Source organism: Hippocampus guttulatus, chromosome 4 (assembly GCF_054856545.1).
Source record: "Hippocampus guttulatus isolate MCC_2025c chromosome 4, RoL_Hgut_1.0, whole genome shotgun sequence".
Taxonomy (NCBI): domain Eukaryota; kingdom Metazoa; phylum Chordata; class Actinopteri; order Syngnathiformes; family Syngnathidae; genus Hippocampus; species Hippocampus guttulatus.
Window position 1 is genome coordinate 19959159 of NC_141264.1, and position 24173 is coordinate 19983331.

The 24173-nt window shown below is 41.6% G+C and overlaps 6 protein-coding genes across 10 annotated transcripts; 4 read left to right on the forward strand and 2 right to left on the reverse strand.

The window, feature by feature from the left end:
• Positions 1 to 201: 201 nt before the first annotated feature.
• On the forward strand, positions 202 to 3635 carry rcn2 (reticulocalbin 2). 2 transcript variants are annotated; one of them, XM_086108203.1, is made up of 8 exons: positions 202 to 262; positions 1127 to 1266; positions 1346 to 1448; positions 1523 to 1719; positions 1792 to 1905; positions 2128 to 2221; positions 2449 to 2588; positions 2673 to 3635. In XM_086108203.1, exons 1-8 carry the CDS (start codon positions 202 to 204, stop codon positions 2814 to 2816), a joined length of 993 nt encoding a protein of 330 aa, XP_085964329.1. In that variant the 3' UTR covers positions 2817 to 3635. The 2 variants fall into 2 exon arrangements, with proteins under 2 accessions (XP_085964329.1, XP_085964330.1); XM_086108204.1 differs by lacking the exon at positions 202 to 262 and adding an exon at positions 274 to 508.
• pstpip1a (proline-serine-threonine phosphatase interacting protein 1a) lies at positions 3038 to 8016 on the forward strand. The gene is made up of 15 exons (XM_086108202.1): positions 3038 to 3186; positions 4019 to 4119; positions 4215 to 4289; positions 4375 to 4409; positions 4495 to 4601; positions 4683 to 4745; positions 5244 to 5348; positions 5464 to 5509; positions 5700 to 5779; positions 6158 to 6256; positions 6340 to 6436; positions 6552 to 6639; positions 6715 to 6794; positions 7622 to 7713; positions 7797 to 8016. Exons 1-15 carry the CDS (start codon positions 3157 to 3159, stop codon positions 7926 to 7928), a joined length of 1230 nt encoding a protein of 409 aa, XP_085964328.1. The 5' UTR covers positions 3038 to 3156; the 3' UTR covers positions 7929 to 8016.
• A 160-nt stretch (positions 8017 to 8176) lies between these two features.
• Positions 8177 to 12041, reverse strand: tspan3a (tetraspanin 3a). Its single transcript, XM_086108205.1, has 7 exons — positions 11874 to 12041; positions 10463 to 10654; positions 10191 to 10265; positions 9989 to 10090; positions 9763 to 9918; positions 9597 to 9680; positions 8177 to 8742 (listed from the first exon to the last, which is right to left on the reverse strand). Exons 1-7 carry the CDS (start codon positions 11934 to 11936, stop codon positions 8650 to 8652), a joined length of 765 nt encoding a protein of 254 aa, XP_085964331.1. The 5' UTR covers positions 11937 to 12041; the 3' UTR covers positions 8177 to 8649.
• Positions 12042 to 13007: 966 nt separating this feature from the next.
• Positions 13008 to 17756, forward strand: LOC147206473 (uncharacterized). 2 transcript variants are annotated; one of them, XM_086109025.1, is made up of 12 exons: positions 13008 to 13069; positions 13497 to 14104; positions 14333 to 14392; positions 14479 to 14531; positions 14609 to 14753; positions 15373 to 15734; positions 15876 to 16104; positions 16190 to 16304; positions 16912 to 17029; positions 17103 to 17214; positions 17282 to 17394; positions 17459 to 17756. In XM_086109025.1, exons 1-12 carry the CDS (start codon positions 13009 to 13011, stop codon positions 17523 to 17525), a joined length of 2043 nt encoding a protein of 680 aa, XP_085965151.1. In that variant the 5' UTR covers position 13008; the 3' UTR covers positions 17526 to 17756. The 2 variants fall into 2 exon arrangements, with proteins under 2 accessions (XP_085965151.1, XP_085965152.1); XM_086109026.1 differs by lacking the exon at positions 13008 to 13069 and adding an exon at positions 13086 to 13356.
• kti12 (KTI12 chromatin associated homolog) lies at positions 14162 to 23424 on the reverse strand. Of its 3 annotated transcripts, none has more exons than XR_015100688.1 (12): positions 23210 to 23424; positions 22504 to 22555; positions 22371 to 22423; positions 22150 to 22205; positions 21996 to 22075; positions 21753 to 21912; positions 21314 to 21376; positions 20836 to 20906; positions 20294 to 20385; positions 18472 to 18774; positions 18173 to 18317; positions 14162 to 17367 (listed from the first exon to the last, which is right to left on the reverse strand). XR_015100688.1 is itself a non-coding variant. In XM_086109027.1 (9 exons), exons 1-9 carry the CDS (start codon positions 23358 to 23360, stop codon positions 20244 to 20246), a joined length of 828 nt encoding a protein of 275 aa, XP_085965153.1. In that variant the 5' UTR covers positions 23361 to 23424; the 3' UTR covers positions 20198 to 20243. The 3 variants fall into 3 exon arrangements, 1 of the variants encoding a protein (XP_085965153.1); XR_015100687.1 differs by having other exon boundaries at positions 18173 to 18320; XM_086109027.1 differs by lacking the exons at positions 14162 to 17367; positions 18173 to 18317; positions 18472 to 18774 and having other exon boundaries at positions 20198 to 20385.
• Positions 18105 to 20597, forward strand: ch25hl1.1 (cholesterol 25-hydroxylase like 1, tandem duplicate 1). Its single transcript, XM_086109028.1, has one exon. It carries the CDS (start codon positions 18135 to 18137, stop codon positions 18957 to 18959), a length of 825 nt encoding a protein of 274 aa, XP_085965154.1. The 5' UTR covers positions 18105 to 18134; the 3' UTR covers positions 18960 to 20597.
• Positions 23425 to 24173: the final 749 nt, after the last annotated feature.

The following is a 24173-nucleotide window of genomic DNA, read 5'->3' on the forward strand; positions in this document are numbered from 1 at the left end:
TGTGACCACAACTACGACGTCTACGCGTGTTTGAGCGACGTTTTACCCTGGGTCATTTTTTCAAACAAATATACGACCATTTTTTTCCCGGCAATGATAAAAAAAGTCTTGTTATGCTTTGAAAAAGCACTAAACCTTTTTGTTAATGTGCAGTAACTACATAGAAAAGCAAACGTTTTACTGTGAAACGCCTAACCGGAAATGCGTCTGGCTCAGGCCCACTCTAAGCTAACTCCGGCAACATTTTTGACAACTTTTCACGGTAACTGCAAATATTCACTCGACAAAGTCTACGTTACACAATTCGACTAGTTTGTCGTTATTTCGCATTACGGATACGTTCTGATATTTTGGCTCAGGTTCTGCCGTTCTGTCTGTTTGCACGTCGTTTTGCGTATTGTCACTCATCATCTACACTCGAACTCAGGTTAAAGCAGGGTACTGAGTCCACATCTAGCAAAGTTTAACATCTTAAACGATTTTTAAGTGCGAGACACTACAACGGCAAGTGAGTGTTTACAAGAGTGTGTGTGTTTGTGTGTAGTATACTGGCGAATTCCAGGTGAACTCATCTTACACTGCGCAACGATCTGAGGTAGTACCGAAACTGAACTGTGAGAGGCAGCATGGTACCACATGGCGTCCAGAAATACAAAGTAGAACGTGTATGAATATAACAAATGGCAGAAGCGCGGCTAAATGTTAGAATATCTGGTAATAACTAAATCCTACAAGTGGGTGAGCTTTAGAAACGCTGCCATTTGAGGGAATGGGATTAAAGTGCTATCTCACCGCTTAAGCAATCGGAAATGCTGTACAATTGTAGTGGCAAACCAAGCAGTGAAGTGGTGAAAGGAAACGATCGACTGACTAAATGAAGTGCCTCCCATCACTTTAACGTAGTTTGTTGGCCACAAGATGGTGCCAAACCAATAGTTTTACACAGGGCATTAGTATGAGGATACATTTTAAAATAGTCATTAGGCAAATTACTTTCGTGAATGTGCAGGGTGACACTGTAGATTAATTGATAAAACATCAGAATTAAACCAAATTTTTAATAAATGATCGATGAGTATCCTAATATTGACTTGTGACAATCCGACCGATTTCTGTATCTCCCCAGAGATGGCGCCCTCTACCGTGACGGCAGTCGTATTGCTTGCCCTTCAGTTTGTGTTGGTATTAAGCTCTCACAAACATGAAGACCATTTAGGACACCAGCTACATTCCGAGCATGACATGAATGTCCTGCTACGGGAGAAGGTTTTTAAACACCATTCCTGTATTTTCTTTTTATCTTGATCACCTTGTGACTTTCAGCTCTTATGTGATGCCTTTGTAGGACCCTGAGGAGTTAAAGAAACTCAATCCAGAAGAGCAGAGAAAGATGATGTTGGAAATTGTAACGAAGATTGACAGAAATGCTGACAAACACCTAAGTGCAGGTAACATTGTGTGGACTGTAACACCTGGAAAAGAAGCAAAGGTGACTAAGTAATTGATAGCCGTTTCTTCATAGAGGAGATTGCTCTATGGATTCAGCATGTGTATCGAAAATATGCCCTGGAAGACGCAGAGGAGCGCTTTGTTGAATTTGACACAGACAAAGACGGTGTAGTATCATGGGAGGAGTACAACATGGCCGCTCATGACCAGCTGTTTAATTTTGATGAAAGCACCATCCTGGATGATCCTGAGGAAGAGTCGCTGCGACATGTACGTGCACCGACATCCTTATGGCAGTGTGAAAAATTAAAACACTGAAAAGTCATCTTATCCTCCTGTCAGCTCCACCTGAAGGAGAGGAGGCGCTTCAATTTCGCCGACCTGGACGGTACACCCGGCCTCAATGTAACAGAGTTCTTGGCCTTCACTCACCCGTCTGAAATGGACCACATGGCTGTAAGATCAAAGTAGAGCTTTTTCTACCTTGTGCTTACGTGAATGTTTCCTGTCAAACGGGGGGTTTTTTTTGGTGGGGGGGGGTGCAGGGGGAGGTTGTTTGAATAAATTTAGAATGTTTTTAAAACAGTGTCTGAATCTAATTACAAAGTTTTAAAATAGAAAATGGGTGGACAGGCAATGTTCTCCGCATTTTAGATTCTCCCATTCATCTTACGACAGGATTTTGCAATTGAGGATGTGCTGAGTGACTATGACTTGGATCAAGACGGACTAATCAGTCTAAAGGAATTTATCGGTGAAGTTCGACGTGAAGGTTAGTACATTTTGATTTTAAAAAAAAAACTTCAATTATACTACTGTTCACTTCTACAATAGCTTCCCGGGGTAATGTAAAATGTGGTTCCCTTTAACACGCTCTCAAATTGGAACTGTAATTGGGTTGAATGCTGAAAAATCTAACTGATTTAATTAGTACACATCGACATGAACTTTTGGCGCCCCTTTGAAAATCCTGTCAATTTTTCTTCCTGTCTTTTAAAGAGGATGCCCCTTCGCAGTGGGAGGTTGAAGAGACCGTGCGCTTCAAGGACTTGTACGATCAAGACAAGGACGGCAAGTTAAATCGAGAGGAGCAACTGCGCTGGATTGCGCCCAACGGCTACGGCGCTGCTCAGGAAGAGGTAAGACTTGACTTGAACGGGAAGTTTTGTATTGCCTCCATTTGCTTGATGGCAGTGTTCATTTCTCATACTCCTCACCATCAGGCTCTTCACCTCATTAAAGAGATGGACCAGGATGGAGACGGGCAGATCTCAGAGGCCGAAGTCTTGCAAAACCAAGATATTTTCATGAACAGTGAAGTGACGGACTATGGCAGACATTTGCACTTGTCACATGATGAATTATAACTTTAAAAATCAGCATTTTGTCATTTGACCCCAATTTCAATCCGAATTTGTATTTACTTCAAGCAGCACAAGACTGCTGAGGAACTTTCTAAACTAGCAACACGCTGACCGGCTCATTGGTTATCGCAGGCGTGTTGAAAAGCGAAGTGGCAGTCTACTTGTGTTTGCTGCTCGCTGACACTCTTCCTCTTTTCACACAAACGAGCGGCGGTGCCCAGCGACAGCTCGTTTCCTGGACCGTTTCACTCGTGTCGAGCAGCCGCCTGTCAAACCCGCTGGTGTTCACTTCAGAGGCACATTAAAAGGGTGAAAAGTATCTCCAGAGGGGGAACCACTCAGCATGGAGTTAGAGTTTAAGGATGCCTTTTGGGTGAGCATGTTCCATGATTTAGATTATTTTTTAAATTTTGTTGTTTTGGGTTTGAGGCTCAGGTTGACTGTGGAGCTAGTTGGTCACGCTTTTATATTAAGTGTAATGATAGCCATACAAGACGCAGTGAAAAGAGAATTCCAATACCTGCTATTCAAAACTGATGTAATCCGGTCATGAATGTTAGTTCTCTTTATTATGCAGCTCTGTTTATGGCATGTTCAAAGGAATTGTTATATTCTTTTTTACATTTTACATTACATTCTTGGAAGTACCTATGAGAGGCGAGCTAAAGACTTGGTTCAATGTTGTATTCTTTGTTAAGGCTACATCATTTGAAAGAAAAAACATTTTCCGGGTTTAAAAATGAAAAATGTTACTAAGCTACCGATGTAAACATTGGTTTCTGTCTTGCCCATGAGATGAATAATAAAATACATACAACATAATTTGGGTTAATGTAAATGTTTCTTGGGGGAATGCCTTCTGTTGGTGAATTGAAGCTATTCACTAACATGGTGATTAAGTTGTCAAAAATGGAGAAAACTCAAGTTGTAATCACATCTTGCTACAGCAAAACTTAAAACTGGAGATGTGAAAGTGAATGTAAGGGCCATTTCAATGAATCAGCACCATTTGCGTCCCCATTAAATAAACTGTATATTATGCGTGGTAAATTTACTGCGAAATAAATGTTCTATCAAGCAAAGTGTCCTACACGTTGATCCAATTATATATTTCATAAATGTAATAGACTTACAGAAATGGGGGGGGGGGGGGGGTGCATGAGCAAACTGAAAGCGGACGCCTAATGCGGTCTATGGTCTTCCAGGGAGGCAACTTTATTAGTCACGCTGGCTACGAGGCCATCATCCAGAGACTAAACGACGGTCGGCGTACGTGCAAAGACATTGAGGATCTGTTCAAAATGAGGTGGGCCGAGGCTGTCGACTGGTGGCGTGCGCAAGGCGATGAACGTGATGTGATGTCAGCTTGACTCCGCATTGTGGTCGTCGTGTCTGTCACAGGGCGTCTGCCGAGGAGAAATATGGCAAAGAACTCGTCGCCATCTCGCGGAAGGTTGGAGGTTTCTATGAAATCTGGTGGGTGATGGGCGTGGGCATGAACTGCAGAAAATGTGTTAAAACATTGATGTCACGTCCTCTAAGCATGCGTTTGTTTCCACAGCACTCTGAGAACGTCTATTGATGAAATGAAAACACGTAAGAAGAACATATTAGTTGTATGTTCTTTTTTACACATCCATAATTCAAGCCTTGTTTGCTTTTGTTTCCCCCCCCCTTGCAGAAATGGAAATGATAGGCAACTTGCACATGCAGCTGTCTGGCCTTTTAAAGGAGGAGGCGAAAAGGATCGAGCAGTTCCGAGAGAAGCAGAAAGATCAGAGAAAAAAGGTCCTTTTGGGCCATGGGGGGAGGCATAAAAATGTGTTTTTTCTATTTTATAGTTGACATTTGGTTGTCCTTCCTCCTCAGGTTGAACTCGTCATGGAGAAAGTCCAGAAGGGCAAAGTGTCCTTCTACAAGAAAACAATAGATGTAAGGTCAACTTGTCCTGTGAAAAATCAACTTAAGTTTTAATGCGGTAAAAGTACCGTAAGTCAGTGCAGATCACCCGACATGAAGGCAACACTGATGTGATGGGGAACAATATTGGTTAGTGGAAAGGCTATTTGACTGGTTTGCAAGTATAAGGCTGGCTTGGCTGTATCTGACAAAGAACGAAGGGTGGTCAGTTATACCACGTTGTTTTTTTCCCCGTTTTGTTTCATGATTAGTTGGCAGGAACTGTCAGATGCACAGGGCACTGTTAGCAGGCATGTTGCCATAGTGAAACAGTGATGGGTTGTCTTGCCACAATGCCCATCTCACTAAGCTTTTGTGATGCCAGTCCTGGAACATTTCTGATACACTTTGTATTGTTTGGAGTAGGTAGCGGTTGTACGGTTGTTTGGTCGTATTTTGAGCCAACCGTACGGTTGGTTAAGTCGTACACTTATCTTGCTATTGTTTCACGTGTCTCTATGTCCGTCCCAGTCCGCAAGACACTACGAGCAACGCTGCAAGGAGGCGGATGAGGTCGAGCAAACGGCGGAAAAGATGAGCAACACCTCCACAGCCACACCGAAACAGATCGACAAGGTAACAATGCGTTTGTCAGTCATAGAGTTACACGATGAATGTTATTTGTGTCATTAGATGTTCTTCAAATTCGTTCATACCCGAAAATGACCCGTGTTGATTTTTTTTTTGTCAGCTGAGCAACAAATCCAAACAATGCAGGGAAGCTGCAGAGGAGGCGGGTAAGGAGTTTGTGTGCTGCAACTACTTCCCTTTTATTGAGGATGTCACAACTATCTATTCAAATTCGATGCCATTGTGACATAGAATAACCAACATTCCGTGAAGCCATTATGACAAATGCAAATTCAGAGTTTTACATCTGTGTGCTTAATCTTCTAATAAATCGCCCCCCACCCCCCACCCCAATAGAGAGGCAGTACAAATCCAACATCGAGCAGCTGGACCAGCTCCGTCAAGAGTGGGAATTAACACATAGCAACACGTGTGAGGTAACTCATGACACATAACACGGTCTCAGTCCATTCCCAAGAGAGGAATGTACACCCGGTTATAAAGAGCACAACCTTAAACCTAGAGCGGTAATACCCGTTGCTTGTTTTCTCAATGAGGATGTGCAACACTTCCTATGATAAGACAATAAAGCGAGTCACCACTCTGGAAACTTCCTATGTTGGCACAAAATGTTCTTTAAATGTAAGGTTAATTCGAGGCTAAACATTTATCATACAATCCATCAGAGATTTTCACTTGGTGCTCCAGCAAGGTCCCAAAAGGCCACATTGGTCATTTTGATTGGACTTGAATCACCCAAAGTTCCTACACTCAGTGTTGTAAAAAGTTAATTTCCCAATCTTGTCGTCTTTCAGATGTTTCAGCAGCAGGAAGCGGAGCGCCTGAAGGCCCTGAGGAACGGGTTGTGGGTGCATTGTAACCACTTGTCCATGCAATGCGTGAAAGCCGACGAAGTGAGCCGTCACACATCCAAAGTATTCCGTCTTCAGCTCATGTTTGAAAACGGAATGCTATTTAGAATGTCTTCTGCTTACAGTGCTATGAAGGCGTGAGGAAGATTCTGGAAAAGTGTGACATTATCGCTGACATGAACTGCTTTGTGGGGATTAAAGGCACCGGCTCCAACCGTCCCGGTAGGCAGCCCTCTGGATTTGAATATGACACGGGAGAATATTTTCATGTTATCTCTGACACGCACTCATTGTGTGGATCAGGATATCGTTCAGTTACTCTTTCCCTCCTCTACAGCTCCCATTGAATACCAAAATTACTACGAAAGGGATGGCACAGAGGTCCGAAATGGAAGCACAGGACTTGTAGGCGGAGTCATGAAAAAGTCGGAACAACAAATTTGGATACGAAATCACGCAGCCGAAAACAACTGTTAAGATTGTACTGTTCTCATTTGTAGGTTTTCAAATCTCCTCCAAGGGAACTCTTTGGCAGGCTCCAGTATGAGCATTCACAAAGATCCTGGTGCAGACAGTACAGGTAAGGCAGGCGCTGAATGAAATATGCGCCAACAAGAAACTGGAATCATGTATTTGAATTGTTAATCTTGAATAATTGCTTTCAAAACGCAAGTTGAACTCCATAAATTTAGTGTGTGTTGTTTAATTTGAATCATTGCATCGAAAAACTGAATCTCAATTGTACAATTTCAATTTAAACTTAAGAGGGCCTGCAAGTACAAAATTATTATTATTTTTTTTACAAACCACGCGGACACCTGTTGTACTCACACCTGTGAGTAATGTGTTGATAAATAACCCCTGTTCTAAGCTAGCACGCTCGCGCACATCTAGCCTCATTTGTTCCGAGAAAAACCCGCAATTGACCATATGCAGTAGCAGGAATCTCGTGAAGAAATCCAAAATCATGGCAAAGAAGGCAGACAGAATTTCGGAAACTGACAGAGTGACAGTCATCCACGAACTGAATACATGTACATGTATTGTAAATATTACTCTTTGGAGCAATTATTGCAGATCCCCTGTAGTAAGTATGACTCGAGTTACGCCCCTTTTTTAATCCCCTTAACTAACGCCCTGTCCGGATTGAACTTCATTCCGTGGGCACGACTGACATCTCTGCGTAGAAGCAACGATTTTAAAATCCAAGATAAAGTGAGACCGCAAAAATGAACAGCAGAAATATGGTGCGCGACAACTACCGGCATTTTGTGCTCTGAAGGACATTTCCTACTTCTCTGCTTGCAATGACTTAATTTCTACCCACGGTCTTAGAAGGATAAAGGCGCACTTTTCCTGAATAGGCTGCACATTTACTCCTTTTAATTGACTCGACTAACTCCACAGGGGACTATGAAGACGTCTATACCGCCATCCCAAAGATTCACAGCTCCCACCAGGGTGAGCAGTACAAGGCAGTGTATGAGTATGTGGCCCAGGTCTGTTCTTTGCTCTACTTTCACTGATTTGTTCCACTGAATGTGGAAAAGGTCACTGCTGAAGGTGGTTTATTTTCCTTTAGAGAGACGACGAGCTCTCCATGTTTGTTGGGGATGCCGTGCTCGTCATGAATCAAGGTGAAGACGGCTGGTGGATGGTGCAGCGCTATGGCCAAACAGGGCTGGTTCCAGGCTCTTACCTTGCCAAAGAATGAGTTGAGACAATGGAACTTGGACTTGTCAGTAATTATTTGTGAATAATGTCGTTTTTATTTCTCACATGTATTAAAGTCTTAAATAATACCATATTCATAGTGTATTTAATTTAGCAGGGCCTTCCTAATGAGAGGTGTCCTGACCCGTCTTGTAAAAATACCAGCTGCCCTTCTGTAAAAGCCAACAGCATCAGCTGTTGCACTCGTGTCTGGAGTTTCTGAAACCATAATGCCATAACCCAAGTCACTACACTCCTTTACAATTTAATTACAATCTTAGGAATCAGTCGCTACAAACTGGAAAAAAATATATAATCCAAAACTATGGCCATTCCATGCTGTTGGGCACTGCCATTGGTGGTCGGCAGGGACAAAATAGAACTACAATCCGGAGAAAGCGAAAAGGATAAATATGCGTTACATATGGAAAACTGGGTAACTTACATATGGAGATGAGGATTGTAAAACGGAGACGTTACTATTACTTAGTGTTCATGCTGAAATTCACTGCAACGTTTCACAATATGGTCTAGCGGTCTTTTACACATAGTGCAAATTAAAGAGGAAATCACCCTGTGCACATCTTCCATTCAGTACAGTTTGGTTTGCGTCTAAAAGTGTAATCATACATTCTCAGCTACCATTGGAAGAAGTTGGACAGCTATGCGGGGAAAGAAAAAATGTGGTAATGGATTCACCAATGCGTCTGAGCAGGTGATACTTAAGCGTAGGTGCCTCCTGTGATGAGGAGCTGGTAGGCGGGATCGCTTCTTCTGCGACACAGCACGACGCATGCCGACAACATCCCCAGAATCTGGTAGGGACGGAAAAGAGGAAACTGTGTTTCTCTTGCATTTGTTGCACATCTCATCATCATGACACTTTCACTGGACATTTCATTAAGTAATTCTACACTATATGATGCAAATACAAAATCTGCAGATGGTATGTTTTGTGTCCTCGTTGAAAGAATGTGCGCATAATTATGTCATTTAACACAAAACTAAAATCAGCCAAATATATTAGCTGTCTGTATGTGTTCATACTCAAATAAATTGACATTCATTTCAACAATTGGAAACGACAATACTGGTCCACGGCTGAAATTTTGCCTTATAAGATGTGCACTCATTTGTGAACACATCCTTGAGGTAACAATTGAGGTCCTTTAACTCAGTTATCTATTTCAAGGAAAACAATCACAACTAGTGGGTCAGTGAATAACAATACTCAAAGGCATATACTCATCCTAATTTGTAAAATACATGTTCTATAAATGAACAATTGCAACTTTCTGCTACATTTACCTACAAAAGGGCACTCCGGGCATGAATAGCACCACACTGCCACGGTACACAAAGCTGAAACGGTCTATTTGTTTTTTTACTGCTATTTAAATATACTATTAGTTTACGTTGTTAACAATCATTTTCTGGTTCTTCTTTTAAGGAAATTTAAAGTACAGTTTTGGTCGTTGTATAAATATTACACTTGGAAATCAATGCATAATCATGGATAATAATTGTAAAATAAATATCAATTGAAGTAATCATATCATCCCACGTGCCCCCTAAAAAAATTCCCCTGCCCTACTAGTTTAGAACCCAATAACGTACAACTGCTACAGTAGACAAACCCAATGTCATCTGATGTGATACAATGACATACCTGGATGACAGCAAAAATCAGCGCAGTCCAAATGATGTACATCATAATCTCTTTTAACTTCTTCACAACGAGCGCCTCACAGCCCTTGACACAAAAAATACACAGGGAAAGATCCAGATGGAGAGATTAATTCAGCACTCAAACAAATCTGAGCCCCCCCGTTTACTTCTTGGTAGAGTTCTTCAGGACGAGTGAGGGACCCTGTGCAGAGTCCGCCGACTTTTGAGTTGCAACAGCTGATAGGCACGCTGTTGTTCTTGGATGCGTCAAACCAACGTGTATACTGCCAGTCCGAGTAATTGCGGATGCCGCAGCACTGGAGCTGCAAAATCAAATTTGGTTGCTGAGTAAGAGTGACCGCATGTTCCCATCCTTTTGTTGTGCGTCCTCACCTGTCTCTGAAGGTAGTCAATGGCACGGCTCTGTGCATTGCTGTTGGTGCCGTTGTACTCGTTATATACTTCATGGATGGAACTATTCACGTCGTCTTCAACCTGGCAATGGTAACGACATGAGACATTCAAAATTCAATCACATTCAAACGCCGGTTTGCGCAGACAGAAGAAAACAGCGACTTGTGTACAGCATTCTCACCTTTGCTCTGTAAATATATCCCAGAACCACAACGGCTACTTCAGTCATAAAAACCAACAGCAGAATGATGACAAACTGTAAAGAAACGATCAGCAATTAATTAAAACTGAAACTACATGTTGTCTTTTGCATTCAAAACTTGATCGTGTCATTCTTTATGTGCTTAGCTGTTTTGCTCATACTTGTGCTTGCGATAATCTTGTTCGGTTGTTAATATATATAATCCTTTTTAATTTTCATAGCAGTGCTTTCGTATACCAGTGGGTACTGACCGTCATGAGTCCACAGTGGCTCTCTCTCACGGTGGCGCAGCATCCGATGAGGCCAATGATGAAGAGGAGCGCTCCAGCCGCGATGATGACGACGGCCGGGATTAGCGTGTACACGTCTTCGAAAAAGTGGTCGTAGTCATCGTATGTGATGAACACGTATGCGCCGGCGTAGCAGAGAATGCCGGCGGCCGCCTGTCGGTGAGGAACACAAAAAATATTCCTTTTATCATCAGTTTGAGAATTTACCTCCAGGTGATTTAGTAGACTATATTAAAATTGATGAACAACACTGTTAATGGTCTTATCTTCATGTAGTGTGTGTGACACACAAACAGTCTCTTTAAGATTTGGGGGGAGGGGGGGGGCTTATGTATACAGTATCATGCCGTATACCAATGAACATATGACTCGGCATTATCATCATGTAAAAGCTCACATCCTTTTGGGTTTACAGAGTAAATATTGACACCATAAATAATATCCTTCTGTACAGGATTCCGGCTCCATAAAATGACAAATTACAAACAACTTCCTAGTTCATGTTCTGCATGTCATCGTTTTGAATTACAACAGGAGTATAACATTGAAATGGCCATACTTACAGTTACTGCTTTTTATATACAGTATTCATATTTGTGACTTAGTTAGGCATTCATTCACAAGTGATTATGATTATCCTTATGCATTAGCATATACATTATAGACTACGGCACCATGATAATTATGTATATTTCAACCCTAACCTACATTCATGTTATATTGAGCCAGAGACGGCGTTACACTGACGTTAGAGGATGCAAAAGCCCCTTCAGGAATCAGTGAAGCCCCTCCAACAGTTAACTCTTTTTAATGTATTTATTTTTAATGTATTCAAGTTTTTTCTCCGCTTGCGTGTTTGTGTCACACATGTACACTATAATTATTAATTTCACTATTAATAAAATTATGGTGTGATTCGACGAAACATTGCCGATATGTGTTCGTTTGTTTTTATTAATTATGCATCAGAAACAAATGCACTTTTTTGAACCTTCTCAGGTGAAATGATGAAATCAATTATTTTCTCAGCCAACCACACCCCCGATTTAAAGGTAGTGTGTCATATGTTTTCTTGGTTCTTTTGGGTGTACACCAATGTATTTAATCGTTAGAAAAAATCCGAAAACACAATCCCGGTTTGCTTCAAGATTGACTGCTAACCGAGAAGTTAAACTCTTGTCAATCTAAGAGGTTCTTGGTTACACAAAGGCCGCCTGCAGAGAATACAAAGCTGCTATCCTAAGAGCTAAACTCGCCACAAAGTTCCGACACAAACAATATTTAGTAGCTAGCTAGCCGGCTAGCGCGCTAAACGCTACCCCATGACGCACGACCAACTCGCAACAACAACACAATAAATCCACAAACTTACCCAAAATATGAGGTTCAGAAAGACCAACACGGTCTTTGAGGAAGTGATACCACACTGGCCCATGGCCAACGCTGGAATTTACGCTTGTGCTTGGTTTTAAGACGTTATTTTGAACAAAGACATACAGTAACCCCTTTCACTCCATTGGCTCGACTGTGAAGGAATATTGGCGTCGTAGCGCCACCACACAGTGCAGCCGAAATCCAAAAAGATAGGGATTTGCTGACATCTAGCGGCAGTATAAGCTATGGGGTGGTGATGCACTTACCGTGGCGACGTAATGCGAAAACGCACGTAAATCGGAACGCACTGTGGTCACGAACCAGGAGTGGGGACATTAAAGTTGGCAAAAATGTTACCCAAGTTAAGCCTACTTGTAACTTTATACAACTCCAAATAAAACTACAAAGTATTCGTCTAAATAATTGAGTATTCGGTGAAATAAAAACAAAAATACTCACATTCAATCGAAATGGTAACTTCCGTTATTGTTATTTTTAAAACAAAGCGACCCAGTACACGCCGGAAAGACAATATCTCTCGTCGAGCCAGAGAACGCCTTGGGATCCCTCCGGAAGAGTTGGAAGACGTGGTTGGGGTTAGGGAAGCTTTCTCTCCTGAAACTGCTAGGGATAAACTGTGAAAAAATGATTGGTGGATTGCGGAAAATCAGCAATATATATGTAACTACAAAATAACGAATTAAATCTTGATAAAAGAACACAAATTAACTTAATATAGCTTTTTTGTTTGTGAAACCTTTCTTTTTAAGATTTGAAACAAATGCATATTTTTTGTGTATTGAAGGCTGCCGTAGGTTATCTGACGTCATAGTGACGACCTGTTACGAACAGGAGTGCAAACACAAAGCTATCGTGCGTTTATTCAAATTGTATTCAGTTTTAGAACTGACAACTTCGGCCCTTTACTTGACAACCAGCAAGAAGAAAATGGTAAATTGGTTGTGGCTTAAACTCTTTTACATATTAAACATGAAACAAATGAAGACAAATGGGTTATAATGAATGTGCTGTCCTCTTGTATCTTTTGTGACAGTTAACACACCCAAACCGTAGAGGGCGATAAACCGTATTCCTCGCGACAAAAAGTGGTCAAATGACATACCGAAGAAAACATGTATGACGTCATCACGCGGCACACTCTGACGTCGCTTGTCGCACTCAAACCCGACACTGGTAAGAATCACAGACGTTTAGAGAATAGTTTTGTCATTGATACGCTATACTCTTACGAATACACTGACAAAACCTTAAGGTGATATTGTCTCGCTGGAACGATTAAATTACTTCCGGGTAAGTAATAAACAGCCAGGCTCTGACTGCTAGCAAAGTTTTCATTGCTAGTTCATCACTCTTATATTTGATCAAATGACTTTAAATAACGCCCCCCAAAAAGGGATTTATTGACACACAAGGACACCTGTTATCACAACCAAGATTCTACCACATGCTGAACTGTAGAGGTGTGAGTAAATTATTTACAGACATTTTAACTTGATTGTCGCACTTAGCTCTGGTTTCTTCTAATCCTAAATCTATATTTACGGCCATAAAGCACGCAAGTCGGTGGTCTGACAATTATCTCGATGTTGTTTTAATTCAGGTGTGATAACAATGGAGAATGGTGATGGAAGGGAGACATGTGAGCCAAATGTGGTCCCTAAAACACAGCAGCTCTGTCGCTTCTTCTCTCAGGGAAGACGTTGTTACTTTGGGGCCAAGTGTAAATATTTACACACAAGGGGGGATTCAAGATATGTTCAGAAAGAAGCAATCACGACTCTGAGCCAGGCCGACGTCACGTCCCTCGCCACTGTGGGCCTGGAAGGTGATGGTGACGTCCTCACCGCTAAGCCCAAGGCGTCCTCAGGAGCAGGACGCCGTGCCTGCCGCTACTTTTTGTCTGGGCACTGCACGATGGAGGACAGGTGTCGCTTCTGGCATCCATCGCAGTTCCCCAAAATGGGGGAGCATGCAAAATCAACATATCAGATAGGCTTCATGCAAAGGAGAGCCCCTGCGCCTCGGCCTAACGTCCTCCAGGAGGTCAAACTGTGCGAGCTGACTAAGGAAGTTGGCGCACAGCTACGGGAGACCGAGATCAAGCAGCTGAAGAGGCGTTTTCCCAAAGATCGTCTTATAATTCAAGAGCGAAGCGATGGCCAGGTTACATATTACAGGGCCACTGTGGAAGCCACTGATCCAGACTGGGTAAATATTGACTTTTCTCCTCCTGTGACCTTACGAGGAATGAGGACAAGCGCAATATAAAGTGGTGGATTATTCTTTATTCGTGTCTTGACAGTAGCGTGCACTACTCCTCTACAACCAGCAGAGGAACTGCTGATTCACTCTAAACTAATTTGTATTTGGTAAATTGGTTGTGGTTTGTATTTGACTTCTCCTGTCTCCGCTTATCCATTTTTATGCTCTTTGCAGCCTTTTGATTTGAAAGAAATTGACATCATGTTGAGCTTTCCAGACACTTATCCACAAGAGGTAAAGATTGCAACTCTAATACTACTCAGCGACGATATGATGACATTGTCATCATGAATAACCATGACCGTTTTCATTCCCTTTAGATTTTCACCCTTGATATCCCATTGGATCAAGAGCTGCCTCTCGTGATGGGAAGGTATCAAAAGCAGCCTGTCAATTCCAGTCATATTTCAATGTTTTTGATTGATTGAAAGTTATGTTGTGCCTTTGTAGGCACGTGCAGCAAGCATCGCTGGAGTGGCTCCAGGCAAAGCACGCCACCAATCAACTACTCGGAAAAGTGGAGCTGCTCTTCAGACCCTTTCTCCGCTGGCTTGATCGCAGTTTGGAGAAGCTTTTTACGGAGGGAGCCCGGCAGGTGTGTTGTTGTACAAGTACCGTGGAAACTTGAAAATAGATGCTTAAAATATGCTTCACTTGAAGTTATTTTCCATGATTGTTACTGCTCCATGCCCATCGATCCATCTCAGCAATTTGAAAATTCTCAAAATAAATAATACCGGTACATTAAAAAAGAGGGTAAAATCCTTATTGGCCGTAACACTTTTACCTCAAGTTGCTATGTTTGCTATATTTTAGCACACCAACTGTTAGCACTTCTTCTCATTAGAGGTACAGTAGTACATGAATAAGGGGCCAGTTGGTCTCAGCGCTTTTGCCACTCAGGTTGCTATCATGCTACATGTTAGCATTTGAGCAGTTTTCATAAGAGAGCTCACTTGAATATTGGGCAAGATGTACAAGCCTTTATAAGCTAACGTAACACTTTCCTGACTCGTATTGCTATTGTGCTATATTAATTTATGGCATTGCTCAGCCAGACACTTTAATGTGTAAGTTCCATTATTGATTCTCCAGCCCAAGAAAAAGACATTTTTTTAAATTAATCTTTTGGATAGCGTATGCACTTAAAGTTCGACTTTTTTCCCCCGAAAAGATTGCCTTTTGTATTGATGTTGCTTTTTTTTTAATTGCAGTTGAAAAAGGACCTTGATTTAAAAAAAGCCGGGCTGCAGTTCATTCCCTACCAGGATCTGCAGGCAACTGTGTGTGAAAAATCAGACAACAATCACCCATCAGACACCGACGCTGCGAACGAGGGAGCACAGGCCGGCGACGTCGCGAGAAAGTCCGAAGGTGACATGGCCGGAGGGGAAGGCTCAGGTTGTGATGAAGAGCGGTGGGATGATGAGGACAAAGATGCCACTCATCTGGTAGAAAACATTAAGATCAGCGATGTCCGCCGAGGCACAGAAGTGAGGCTGCTCAGCCTGACGCTGGGAGAGAACACGGCCACCGTAGTAGGCCTCAGCATCACCGTTTGTCTTCAGTGCAACAGGTATTTGTGAAGTTGTCATTCTTAGATGACTAAACAATCTGATGAGATCTGCCACAAGAGCTGTATTCATATCAACTAAGAGAATAGACCTCTACCAAGTTTTAAGAATTTGTTCCAACTACGTCTGCCGGTCGTGTGCAGGTGTAAAGTGACGGCAGACCTGACGCTGAACGGGAAGACGGCCTGTGTAGCTCAGTGCGAGAAGTGTAGTGCGAGAATCAGCGCAGCGTTCAGACCCTCCATGCTGCACCACTACAGTGACGTGTTGGGGTACCTGGACCTCCAAAACGCTGTTCCCACTGACTTGGTGCTTCAAGACTGCCACCTCACTGTGGGCTGCCTCAGCTGCTCCCAAGAGAGCTTTGTCCAGGTACACACTAACCCAACAGCAATGTCATCCATCACATTGCCAAAAATCTTCGATTAATCATATCTTTTCAACATGTTTTTATTAGGACCTTTGCTATGGTCAAATAAAGGAGGTTAATTGTGAAAACTGCCATGGCAAGCTAAGTCTGTTGGCTGAGAGTGCCAGATTCCAATATATTCAGCCACACAGCAACAAAACAGGTGAAAGCTCGCCTACATTCTCCCCCAGCAGATTAGCCGAGGTTTAAAATCTTATGCTGTCATAACAAAACAACTACAGTCTGACTATTGTGTAGCCACACAGGGTGAAAAGCCGCAATTTACTCACAGTGGTACAACTGGACAGATCATGTCTTCCACCATGTTGTATTGAAAGCAATTGCCGCTGACGGCTGTTTTATGTCACACCAGATGCTGGTGTTATACTTCTAGTAATGACCTTAATACAGATTTTGTGCCAAAGAGCACTAAAGCTAATCCGTTAAACTAAATGGTTTCTGTTTCAGCTCTCATTATAACCTTGATTTTTATTTTTTTTATACCTCATTTTAATCATACTGGAATTTCAGCCAGAAATCAAATATCCCCAATTGTTGGTTAGCAGTATATACCAGTATTTGTTTCGTCCTTACTCTACCACTTCCTCTCTTCTTTACACTTATTTTTTTTAACCAGTTGTGTTGGTTTTGCATGTATCTGATAATAGTTAAATTGACCCCGAGTTACTCATTTTCAGTATTTTATATCGTGGTTTAGAACTACACTGCGACAAACTAACAGACATCTTGTTTTGTTTTTGTATGTGCAGGTCTCAATGCTTCGACTGTTAATTTGAAGACTGTAAGAGATCCGGCTGTTCAAAAGGGCAAACCACTACCAGAAAAAGGAGCATGCAAGCATTACAAGCAGAGCCATCGCTGGCTCAGGTATCATTTTCACTCTTTCTGAGGTCGTTTTAGATATGTGTTCATGTGTTCTCTCTCTCTGTGTGGTGTCAAGGTTTCCGTGTTGCGGCCGAGCTTACCCTTGCGACGTGTGCCACGACGAAGACCAGGACCATCCTATGGAGCTCGCCAACAGGATGATCTGTGGCTACTGCGCCAAAGAGCAGGTGAGCTCGGGTTGATGATATCAGAACACCACCCAAAACTGTCTCCTGAGTGCATTTGTTGTTGCAGCCTTACAGCAACGGGAAGCCGTGCGTCAGCTGTGGCAACATGATGACCAGAGGTGCTCACACCAGCCACTGGGAGGGAGGACTTGGCTGCAGGAGCAAAATTAAAATGTCAAGGTGTTTTTAAATCACATTTTTCTGATTCAGTCAACAGTAGACTCATTTGTCTTTTTCTTGACAGAAACGATCGGCAAAAGTACGCCAACACCAACAAGACCATTTCGAAGAAGGCCAGTGAAAAGAAGTAGCTTGATTTGTTACTTTGTGAACAAGCAAAACAAAAAATAAATTCAATGAGTTTCTAATTTATAAGGTGAGAAGCTCGGTCATCCGGGAGGGGCTCAGAGTAGAGCCGCTTCTCCTCCACATCGAGAGGAGCCAGATGAGGTGGCTCGGTCATCTAATTAGGATGCCTCCTGGACGAGTTTCTAATTTCCTCCAATAAATCATGTTGTAATGATGACTCGGTGTGACAGTGATCAACTGTGTTTTGTCATCTTTTCTGAACTTTAATAACTTGTTTCAGACGATTTCAGTGGGTCATCTCAATCTTTTAACGTGGAGTTACATTTTTCACATTTTCCCCTTAAAGAATTGACATAAAATGCTATATAAAATATATTTATTTTATTCAATAGGTTTGTGATAGAACAAATCTAATTCGCTACATCAAAAAACAACCTATAAAATACAAATGTAAAAATGTTACATATTTTGCAGCCCATCAGCGAGTTGTGCTATTGAATAGTTAATCTTTTTGGCTTGAGTGTGTTGACACTAAAGCCCTGTGAGCCAAACTCCACACTCAAAAGCATTTTCCAGGCGTGTGCGTCCAGAAACGGCAGCAGTGCGTCAATATGTTGAACATCAGCGAGCTGCTTCTGTGTCCTCTCACCTATAACCGTTCCGATCATCTCCTCCAGCCTCTCTGGAACCATCTGCTTGTTCACCACCGGCATCTCATCTCGTCTCCTCTATTCCCGGTCCTGCTCGCTTTTTCCAGCTTCGTCATTTTTAGCACACCTTTTGCAGTTATGGACCTGCTGGGAGAAAGAGTGCCTTTGTTTCACAAGTTCAAGATCCAGCCAGGAAAGCGTCCCACGCTCAGAATGATGGCGAGGAGTTTCCGGATGAGTCTTTTTAATCACGTTTTCTTTGTCCTGCCGAGTGTGGTGATCAGCATGTTCATCTTACCTCTGCCAGTGTTGCCTCAGGAAGCTCCGACGCTCCGCGAAGTTTTTGTGGACGGCTTGGCACTTCTTCTCCTCTTTGACACCCAGTACTACATATGGCACGTTGTACACCACAAACACGTGCAGTTGTACCACTACATCCACGCCATTCACCATGAATATTCCGCTCCCTTCTCCTGGTCCACCGAGCAGCTCAGCATCCCAGAACTGATGACGGTAGGACTCTGGAGCAACCAGGACCCCATTCTGCTTAAGTGTCACCCTCTCACCACTTGGTGCATCACGGTGCTTAGTATCTGGATGTCTGTGGAGGATCACATTGGCTATGACCTACCATGGGGCCTCAATCGCCTCGTGCCCTTCGGTTTGTTGGGAGGAGCGCCTGCTCATGACATGCACCATCAGAGACCAAACAGAAATTACGCTCCCTTTTTTAGCCACTGGGACAGAATTTTTGGGACTGCTGTCACACTCAGGAAAAAACGATGACATGGTAATATGTTGCGTTGTACAGTATAAGCATTTGTGGGTTTTACTGCACATATACAGTGTGTATAATTAAATAGAATGCAGTGAATTTTAATCGGTGCATTATGATTATTACATTGCAGCAATTTCTGGTGGGTGCAATTTGGTTACCAGGTGGCAGTATAATAGTTACGCAGACAATGTAGCATTCCACTCGACTACTGCTAGTGACTCAATAATATTAGTCATCTTTTTGGGGAGGATAAAGAATGCTTGTGAGTATTATTATATCGCAGCATTTGTGGCCTAAACTAATGACACATAATGTAGATGCTATTCATTTGCCCTTCTCCAGCGTTTTACATTACATGTTAACATTAATTTAGCGACCTTTAAGACAAGGTTAAGAGGTTGCTTTAAAATACACATGCAATTTTCTTTTTTTGTGTATGGTTTGACAGTAAACTTTGATATCAGTAGCATTCAACAGCTCGAAACCTTTTTTAAGCGTGTTCATTATACCAAACAGCTCCCCAAAGCAAAAAAAGTGCCGGATGACGGCTACTAACTTGAAAAACACAGAAGTCGGTACACTCGTAACACAAGGCACCACTGTAATGTGTTCCTCTGTCTAGTGCTCATTAACAGAAACTCCACAAGATGGCGTCAAAACACTGTCTAATCGAAACGTAGCGGTAGTTCTCTAACATACAATGCTTATTATTATCAGTCTATAATGAATGATCAAAGAATTAGAAAACTTGCACAATTATGCACCTTTTTGTATGTCAAATACTCTATTCCAATCATTACAAATTAGACTGTTTGAATCACACTGAAGTCATCGCTCTTAGCCTCTGCTTGCTGAATGTGCATTTATAACAAACGTAAGCAGTCATCGTTGTATGTTGTTTGCTGACTCACGCTTCATTCCAGTGGGGAGGGCGGGGGCATTCCGGTCATTAACAACATGTGAGCATGCAACCTCTTTTTCCTCATGATCTTACATAAGTCCAAATCTTTACAAGCGAATAAATCATTCATATTATCCTAACAATGGGTGGGGGGAAAAAAACGTAGGCTTTAGAAGGTTGCGTATGGGTCAAGCACACCGTTGGAAAGAATTAAGGACATTGTGTTCGTGCTGAAGGGTGCTTTCGTTGGACCAAATGTTCATGACTAACTTGTGGAATTCAGTGAAAGAACACAAAGCAGCAAATCAAAACAAAAAGGTCCTCGTAAATAATGCTGATTCAACGTTTCCAATTTAAAAACACTTCTATTTTAATTGGTGACATGTATCCATCAAAGGAGACTCTTATTTAAATACTGTACAAACATGTTGGAAATCTGACCCGTGTTCTCTGTCGGGTGCATCTTGCTGTAGCTGATGAACTGGCGCCGGAATTTACGCAGCTCGGCCATGTTGACGGTTCTGGTCAGCTCGATGTTTAACATCTGGTTAAGGACTTGCAGATTGAGGAATGACATCGCCGATTGAAAAGTCTCAGTCAAAATCAGCCACGAAGCACATCAAGTCATTCAATATACGAAAGGCCTCGGTTTTAAATCAAACATTGTTGTGCAGAAGCAAATGTAATCGCGACATTTTGTGTTTTCTAGCTGCCAATTAAAACCAATAAATTGTAATTTGCTCGATACACGGCTCAACTTGTTATTTGTGCAGAGAGCTTTAGCTGCGATCCTTCAATCGATTTCCTAATCAATCACGGAGCCTTCAGACAAGCCAGCTAATTGCCAACACCGTATCTACCACGGGAGGCGGGGCTTGATGTGTCAGCAAAATGCTATTAGGTGAAGAAGTTTTTATGTGGCCTACCTGCACACAAACTATAGAGCTCCTGACATGTTTATGTGAGTTGTTTAGAAAAAGGATATTTTCTCTGTCGCTCCTGGAACTGAAACACTGTCTCCAGGAACACTTGTCTTCTGTGCATTGAAAATGGCCTAAAAAAGGGAGGAAAATACATTCGTTGGCGATGACACTACAAATTAAGTGAGTAACAAAAAATATTCTTCAGTGGCAGTAATTGGTTGGATTCCTGATGAAAAATATGAATGTCCCCAGCTGTAAACGTTCGCAAATGGCGACAATTGGGCCAAATTTGAGTATTTCACCGCCCCTCCGTGATCAAAGTCAGCAACGTTTTCTCCGGTGGCTATGAAAAATTACCCTGAGCGATTACCCTATGGTGTGAGGTGTGTCAATCGTAACCTTTGCACAACAATCCACTCAGAAGATGATCAGAAATGTTGTACCTGTTCAGTGTTTACGATCACAAGTCCTTACGTGTGTGGTCACCCCCAATTTAGACCGTCACATGGATTCTAAGAGCAGAAAATCTAAAACATACCATTAACACATCCTGTGTGGTCTTGTCTAACTCGTACAGGAAGTTTGCAGATGAGAGTGGTTGCTGCAGAGACACAGACAATGTTAATGCGCTTACATCAATTGAAAAAATAGTATCGTACAAGTCAACAAACCCAATTCCAATGAAGTTGGGAAGTTGGTTTAAATCCACTCATCTCAACTCTATTTATAGAGCACTTTAAAACAACCATCCCTGTTTGTAAAGTGCTGTAAATAAAAAGAATGCAATACTTGGATAGCAACATGTTTCTCCAAAACCTGTATGTTGTACCTTTCAGCATTGATGGTGCCTTCAAAGATGTGTCAGTTACCCATGCCATTTGGAATTAGAATTGTTAAATAACAATTAAAAAAAATAAAGGTCTCATTCACAAAACATCTTTCCTTTTTTTCCTTCTTATTCTTAAAGTGTGCCTTACACTTTGAGTGGACTGGTTGGGTGGTGGTGCTTTCCTTTTGAAGAGCGCATCAGTGATGGCTTCAAATGGTAGCGCGTCATCTTGGAGGATGTTGAAAAGTGGACTGTCCCAGCGATTTCTGGAGTCTGGCGCTTCAAACCGCAGAATTAATGCATCCAAGCTGCAGATAACAGGACAAATGTGAATATATTTGTAATGCTTCTACTTGAGATGTGTGTATGTTGTTTTTGCAAATTTGTTTACATGTCCTGTGTGTACTGCTCCTCTGCATCTCTGCTGATGTTCCACGCTGAGCTCACTTCATCTGACGTTAAACAATACACCTTAAAAGAATAATTTTTACATCATCTTGCACTGTTCTTTGATTTCCAAATTGGCATCGTGTAAATGTACTTACCAGGCAATGTGGTGTCTGTGCATGTTTAATGAGACAAAAAAGCTCATACCGGTAGCCTGCAATGTATTAAGGTGGAAAGGTTTTCATAGTTAAGGTCACTAATGTGTAGGGTCGGGAAATTTATAGTTTTTATGAACTGATTCAAGTTCATTTGTCTTTTTTTTTTGTTGCCATTTTAAGGCCATTATCGTCCAGGCGTGTTATTGTATTGACTACATTACCTTTAATGTAGTTTAAGGAATCGAAAATAACAATGTCATCCTTGTTGACTTTCCTGAACAATAACAGCACATATATTAAAAAGGCCAGAGACAATGAAACAAAAAAAATTAAGTCTATCTCCAGAGCACCCACCTCTCCACGTCAGCTTTCAGTGCAGCTCGAACCTGTTTTTCCTTTTGAGAATCTGCAACACACAACCACGCTTATTTTGTGCAAACAAATGACTTTGTATTAGATTTTAAATACACTTCCACGAATGTCTATTCTCTCTCCCTTTAAGACAAACAAGACATAAATGTTACATACAAAGCTAGAATAATAATAACACTAACCACAAATATAATAATTAATAATAACCGTCATCATCATAAAAATAAATTGTTTGTTTTGGTGCAATGGAAAACACATTTCATGTTCAACAAGATATGTAATTCTAGTAATTTTATTGCCCTATTTAATTACATGAGATGATCCAAATGACTGCATTTTTTTAAACTTACACGATTAAAAATATTTTTCGATAACTTATTTTAAGTGTCATCAGTGAACATCAGTAGGGTTTGTTTGTTTGTTTGTATTTTTTTGGGGGGGGCGCATTTCGGCATCTAATGAAGTAATGAAGTGGCTGTCGAGGACGCACCGTGAATTCATTCAAAATAGCATCAATTCACTAGTTTCCCTGGCTATAGAAACAGCACCATGCGGTGTGGCGAATACAAAGACCTCACATCATTTTCCACAAACATTTATTTACACAACGGCTATATTATATTACATCTACTTGTAAAACATGATTCTTGTGGCCGATGATTGTTAGAGCGGCTAGCTTAACACTTGCCTGCATACACGGCGTTCTTCTCAGCGGCCAGGGGTGAGTCTCCCACAATGTGAACCTTTCTGTCAGTGTTTTGTTCGAAATAACCTTTTAATTCCTCCGCTCTCCGCGTTTTACCACTGCACGGATAACCACACATAACTATTAAAGGCATGACTTGGGATTTTGTAGTTGAGATAGCCACACTAAGCAGTGTTGTGGAGTGTCATATTTCAACTATGACCCGGATGTGATAACTAACTAAAACCTTTTTGATTCGACCGTTAGAGGGTGCTAACGAAAAATCTGGATAAAATAAATAACTACTGTATAAAGCACTCAAAATAAATATTTGAAATAATTACTGTGGTGAATAAAGCGAATATATTACTTATCAAATTGAATTAAATGGTGAAATGAAATTCTACGGAACCTATTTATTTCATTAAAGATACGTACTACTCACATCATCATATTCAATACAATTACTTTGGCGTAAAACTTAAATCAGTAACGAACAATATTATAGTGTCGAATTTATTACACCCACTCAGTCATATTTTAAAAAATATTTAAAGTTTGTACAAAAGCACAGTTAAAAGAAACATGAACTTCTTAAAATAATGAATTAAATTGAATTACACTGTGCACTATAATATAAATTAATTGTCCATCCATCCATCCATCAATTTTCTGAGCCGGTTATCCTCACGAGGGTCGCGGGACGTGGCGGAGCCTATCCCAGCTGTCTTTGGGCAGTAGGCGGGGAACACTCACACTCACACCTTGAGACAATTAGTGCTGCATTAACCTCCCATGCATGTTTTTGGAATGTGTGAGGAAACCGGAGTACAGTACCCGGATAAAACCCACGCAGGCCGGGCGATTTGCCTTTGAGTCTTAAGTTGTTATTAAAATAAAAGGTCTTTGCATCTGCCCCCAGGCTGGAGACAAGCAGTTATAGTGGGAAAGGATGGTTTTAATATAG

What these genes read in the sequence shown, in the direction of transcription:
- rcn2 (XM_086108203.1), top strand. Translation starts at nt 202, where the DNA reads ATGCGTCTGGCTCAGGCCCACTCTAAGCTAACTCCGGCAACATTTTTG. An exon ending in TGACAAACACCTAAGTGCAG is followed by an intron (nt 1,449 to 1,522) that starts GTAACATTGTGT and finishes GTTTCTTCATAG; the next exon opens with AGGAGATTGCTCTATGGATT. An exon ending in CTGAAATGGACCACATGGCT is followed by an intron (nt 1,906 to 2,127) that starts GTAAGATCAAAG and finishes ATCTTACGACAG; the next exon opens with GATTTTGCAATTGAGGATGT.
- pstpip1a (XM_086108202.1), top strand. Translation starts at nt 3,157, where the DNA reads ATGGAGTTAGAGTTTAAGGATGCCTTTTGG. An exon ending in AATGCGTGAAAGCCGACGAA is followed by an intron (nt 6,257 to 6,339) that starts GTGAGCCGTCAC and finishes TTCTGCTTACAG; the next exon opens with TGCTATGAAGGCGTGAGGAA. An exon ending in GTAGGCGGAGTCATGAAAAA is followed by an intron (nt 6,640 to 6,714) that starts GTCGGAACAACA and finishes TCTCATTTGTAG; the next exon opens with GTTTTCAAATCTCCTCCAAG.
- tspan3a (XM_086108205.1), bottom strand. Translation starts at nt 11,936, where the DNA reads ATGGGCCAGTGTGGTATCACTTCCTCAAAGACCGTGTTGGTCTTTCTG. An exon ending in CTGAAGAACTCTACCAAGAA is followed by an intron (nt 9,681 to 9,762) that starts GTAAACGGGGGG and finishes TTTTGTGTCAAG; the next exon opens with GGCTGTGAGGCGCTCGTTGT. An exon ending in TGATTTTTGCTGTCATCCAG is followed by an intron (nt 8,743 to 9,596) that starts GTATGTCATTGT and finishes CGTCCCTACCAG; the next exon opens with ATTCTGGGGATGTTGTCGGC.
- LOC147206473 (XM_086109025.1), top strand. Translation starts at nt 13,009, where the DNA reads ATGTATGACGTCATCACGCGGCACACTCTGACGTCGCTTGTCGCACTC. An exon ending in CGCACTCAAACCCGACACTG is followed by an intron (nt 13,070 to 13,496) that starts GTAAGAATCACA and finishes GTTTTAATTCAG; the next exon opens with GTGTGATAACAATGGAGAAT. An exon ending in AGCAAAATTAAAATGTCAAG is followed by an intron (nt 17,395 to 17,458) that starts GTGTTTTTAAAT and finishes TTTTCTTGACAG; the next exon opens with AAACGATCGGCAAAAGTACG.
- ch25hl1.1 (XM_086109028.1), top strand. Translation starts at nt 18,135, where the DNA reads ATGTTGAACATCAGCGAGCTGCTTCTGTGTCCTCTCACCTATAACCGT.
- kti12 (XM_086109027.1), bottom strand. Translation starts at nt 23,360, where the DNA reads ATGCCTTTAATAGTTATGTGTGGTTATCCGTGCAGTGGTAAAACGCGG. An exon ending in CTGAAAGCTGACGTGGAGAG is followed by an intron (nt 22,424 to 22,503) that starts GTGGGTGCTCTG and finishes GTTATTGTTCAG; the next exon opens with GAAAGTCAACAAGGATGACA. An exon ending in TTCCTTAAACTACATTAAAG is followed by an intron (nt 22,206 to 22,370) that starts GTAATGTAGTCA and finishes AATACATTGCAG; the next exon opens with GCTACCGGTATGAGCTTTTT.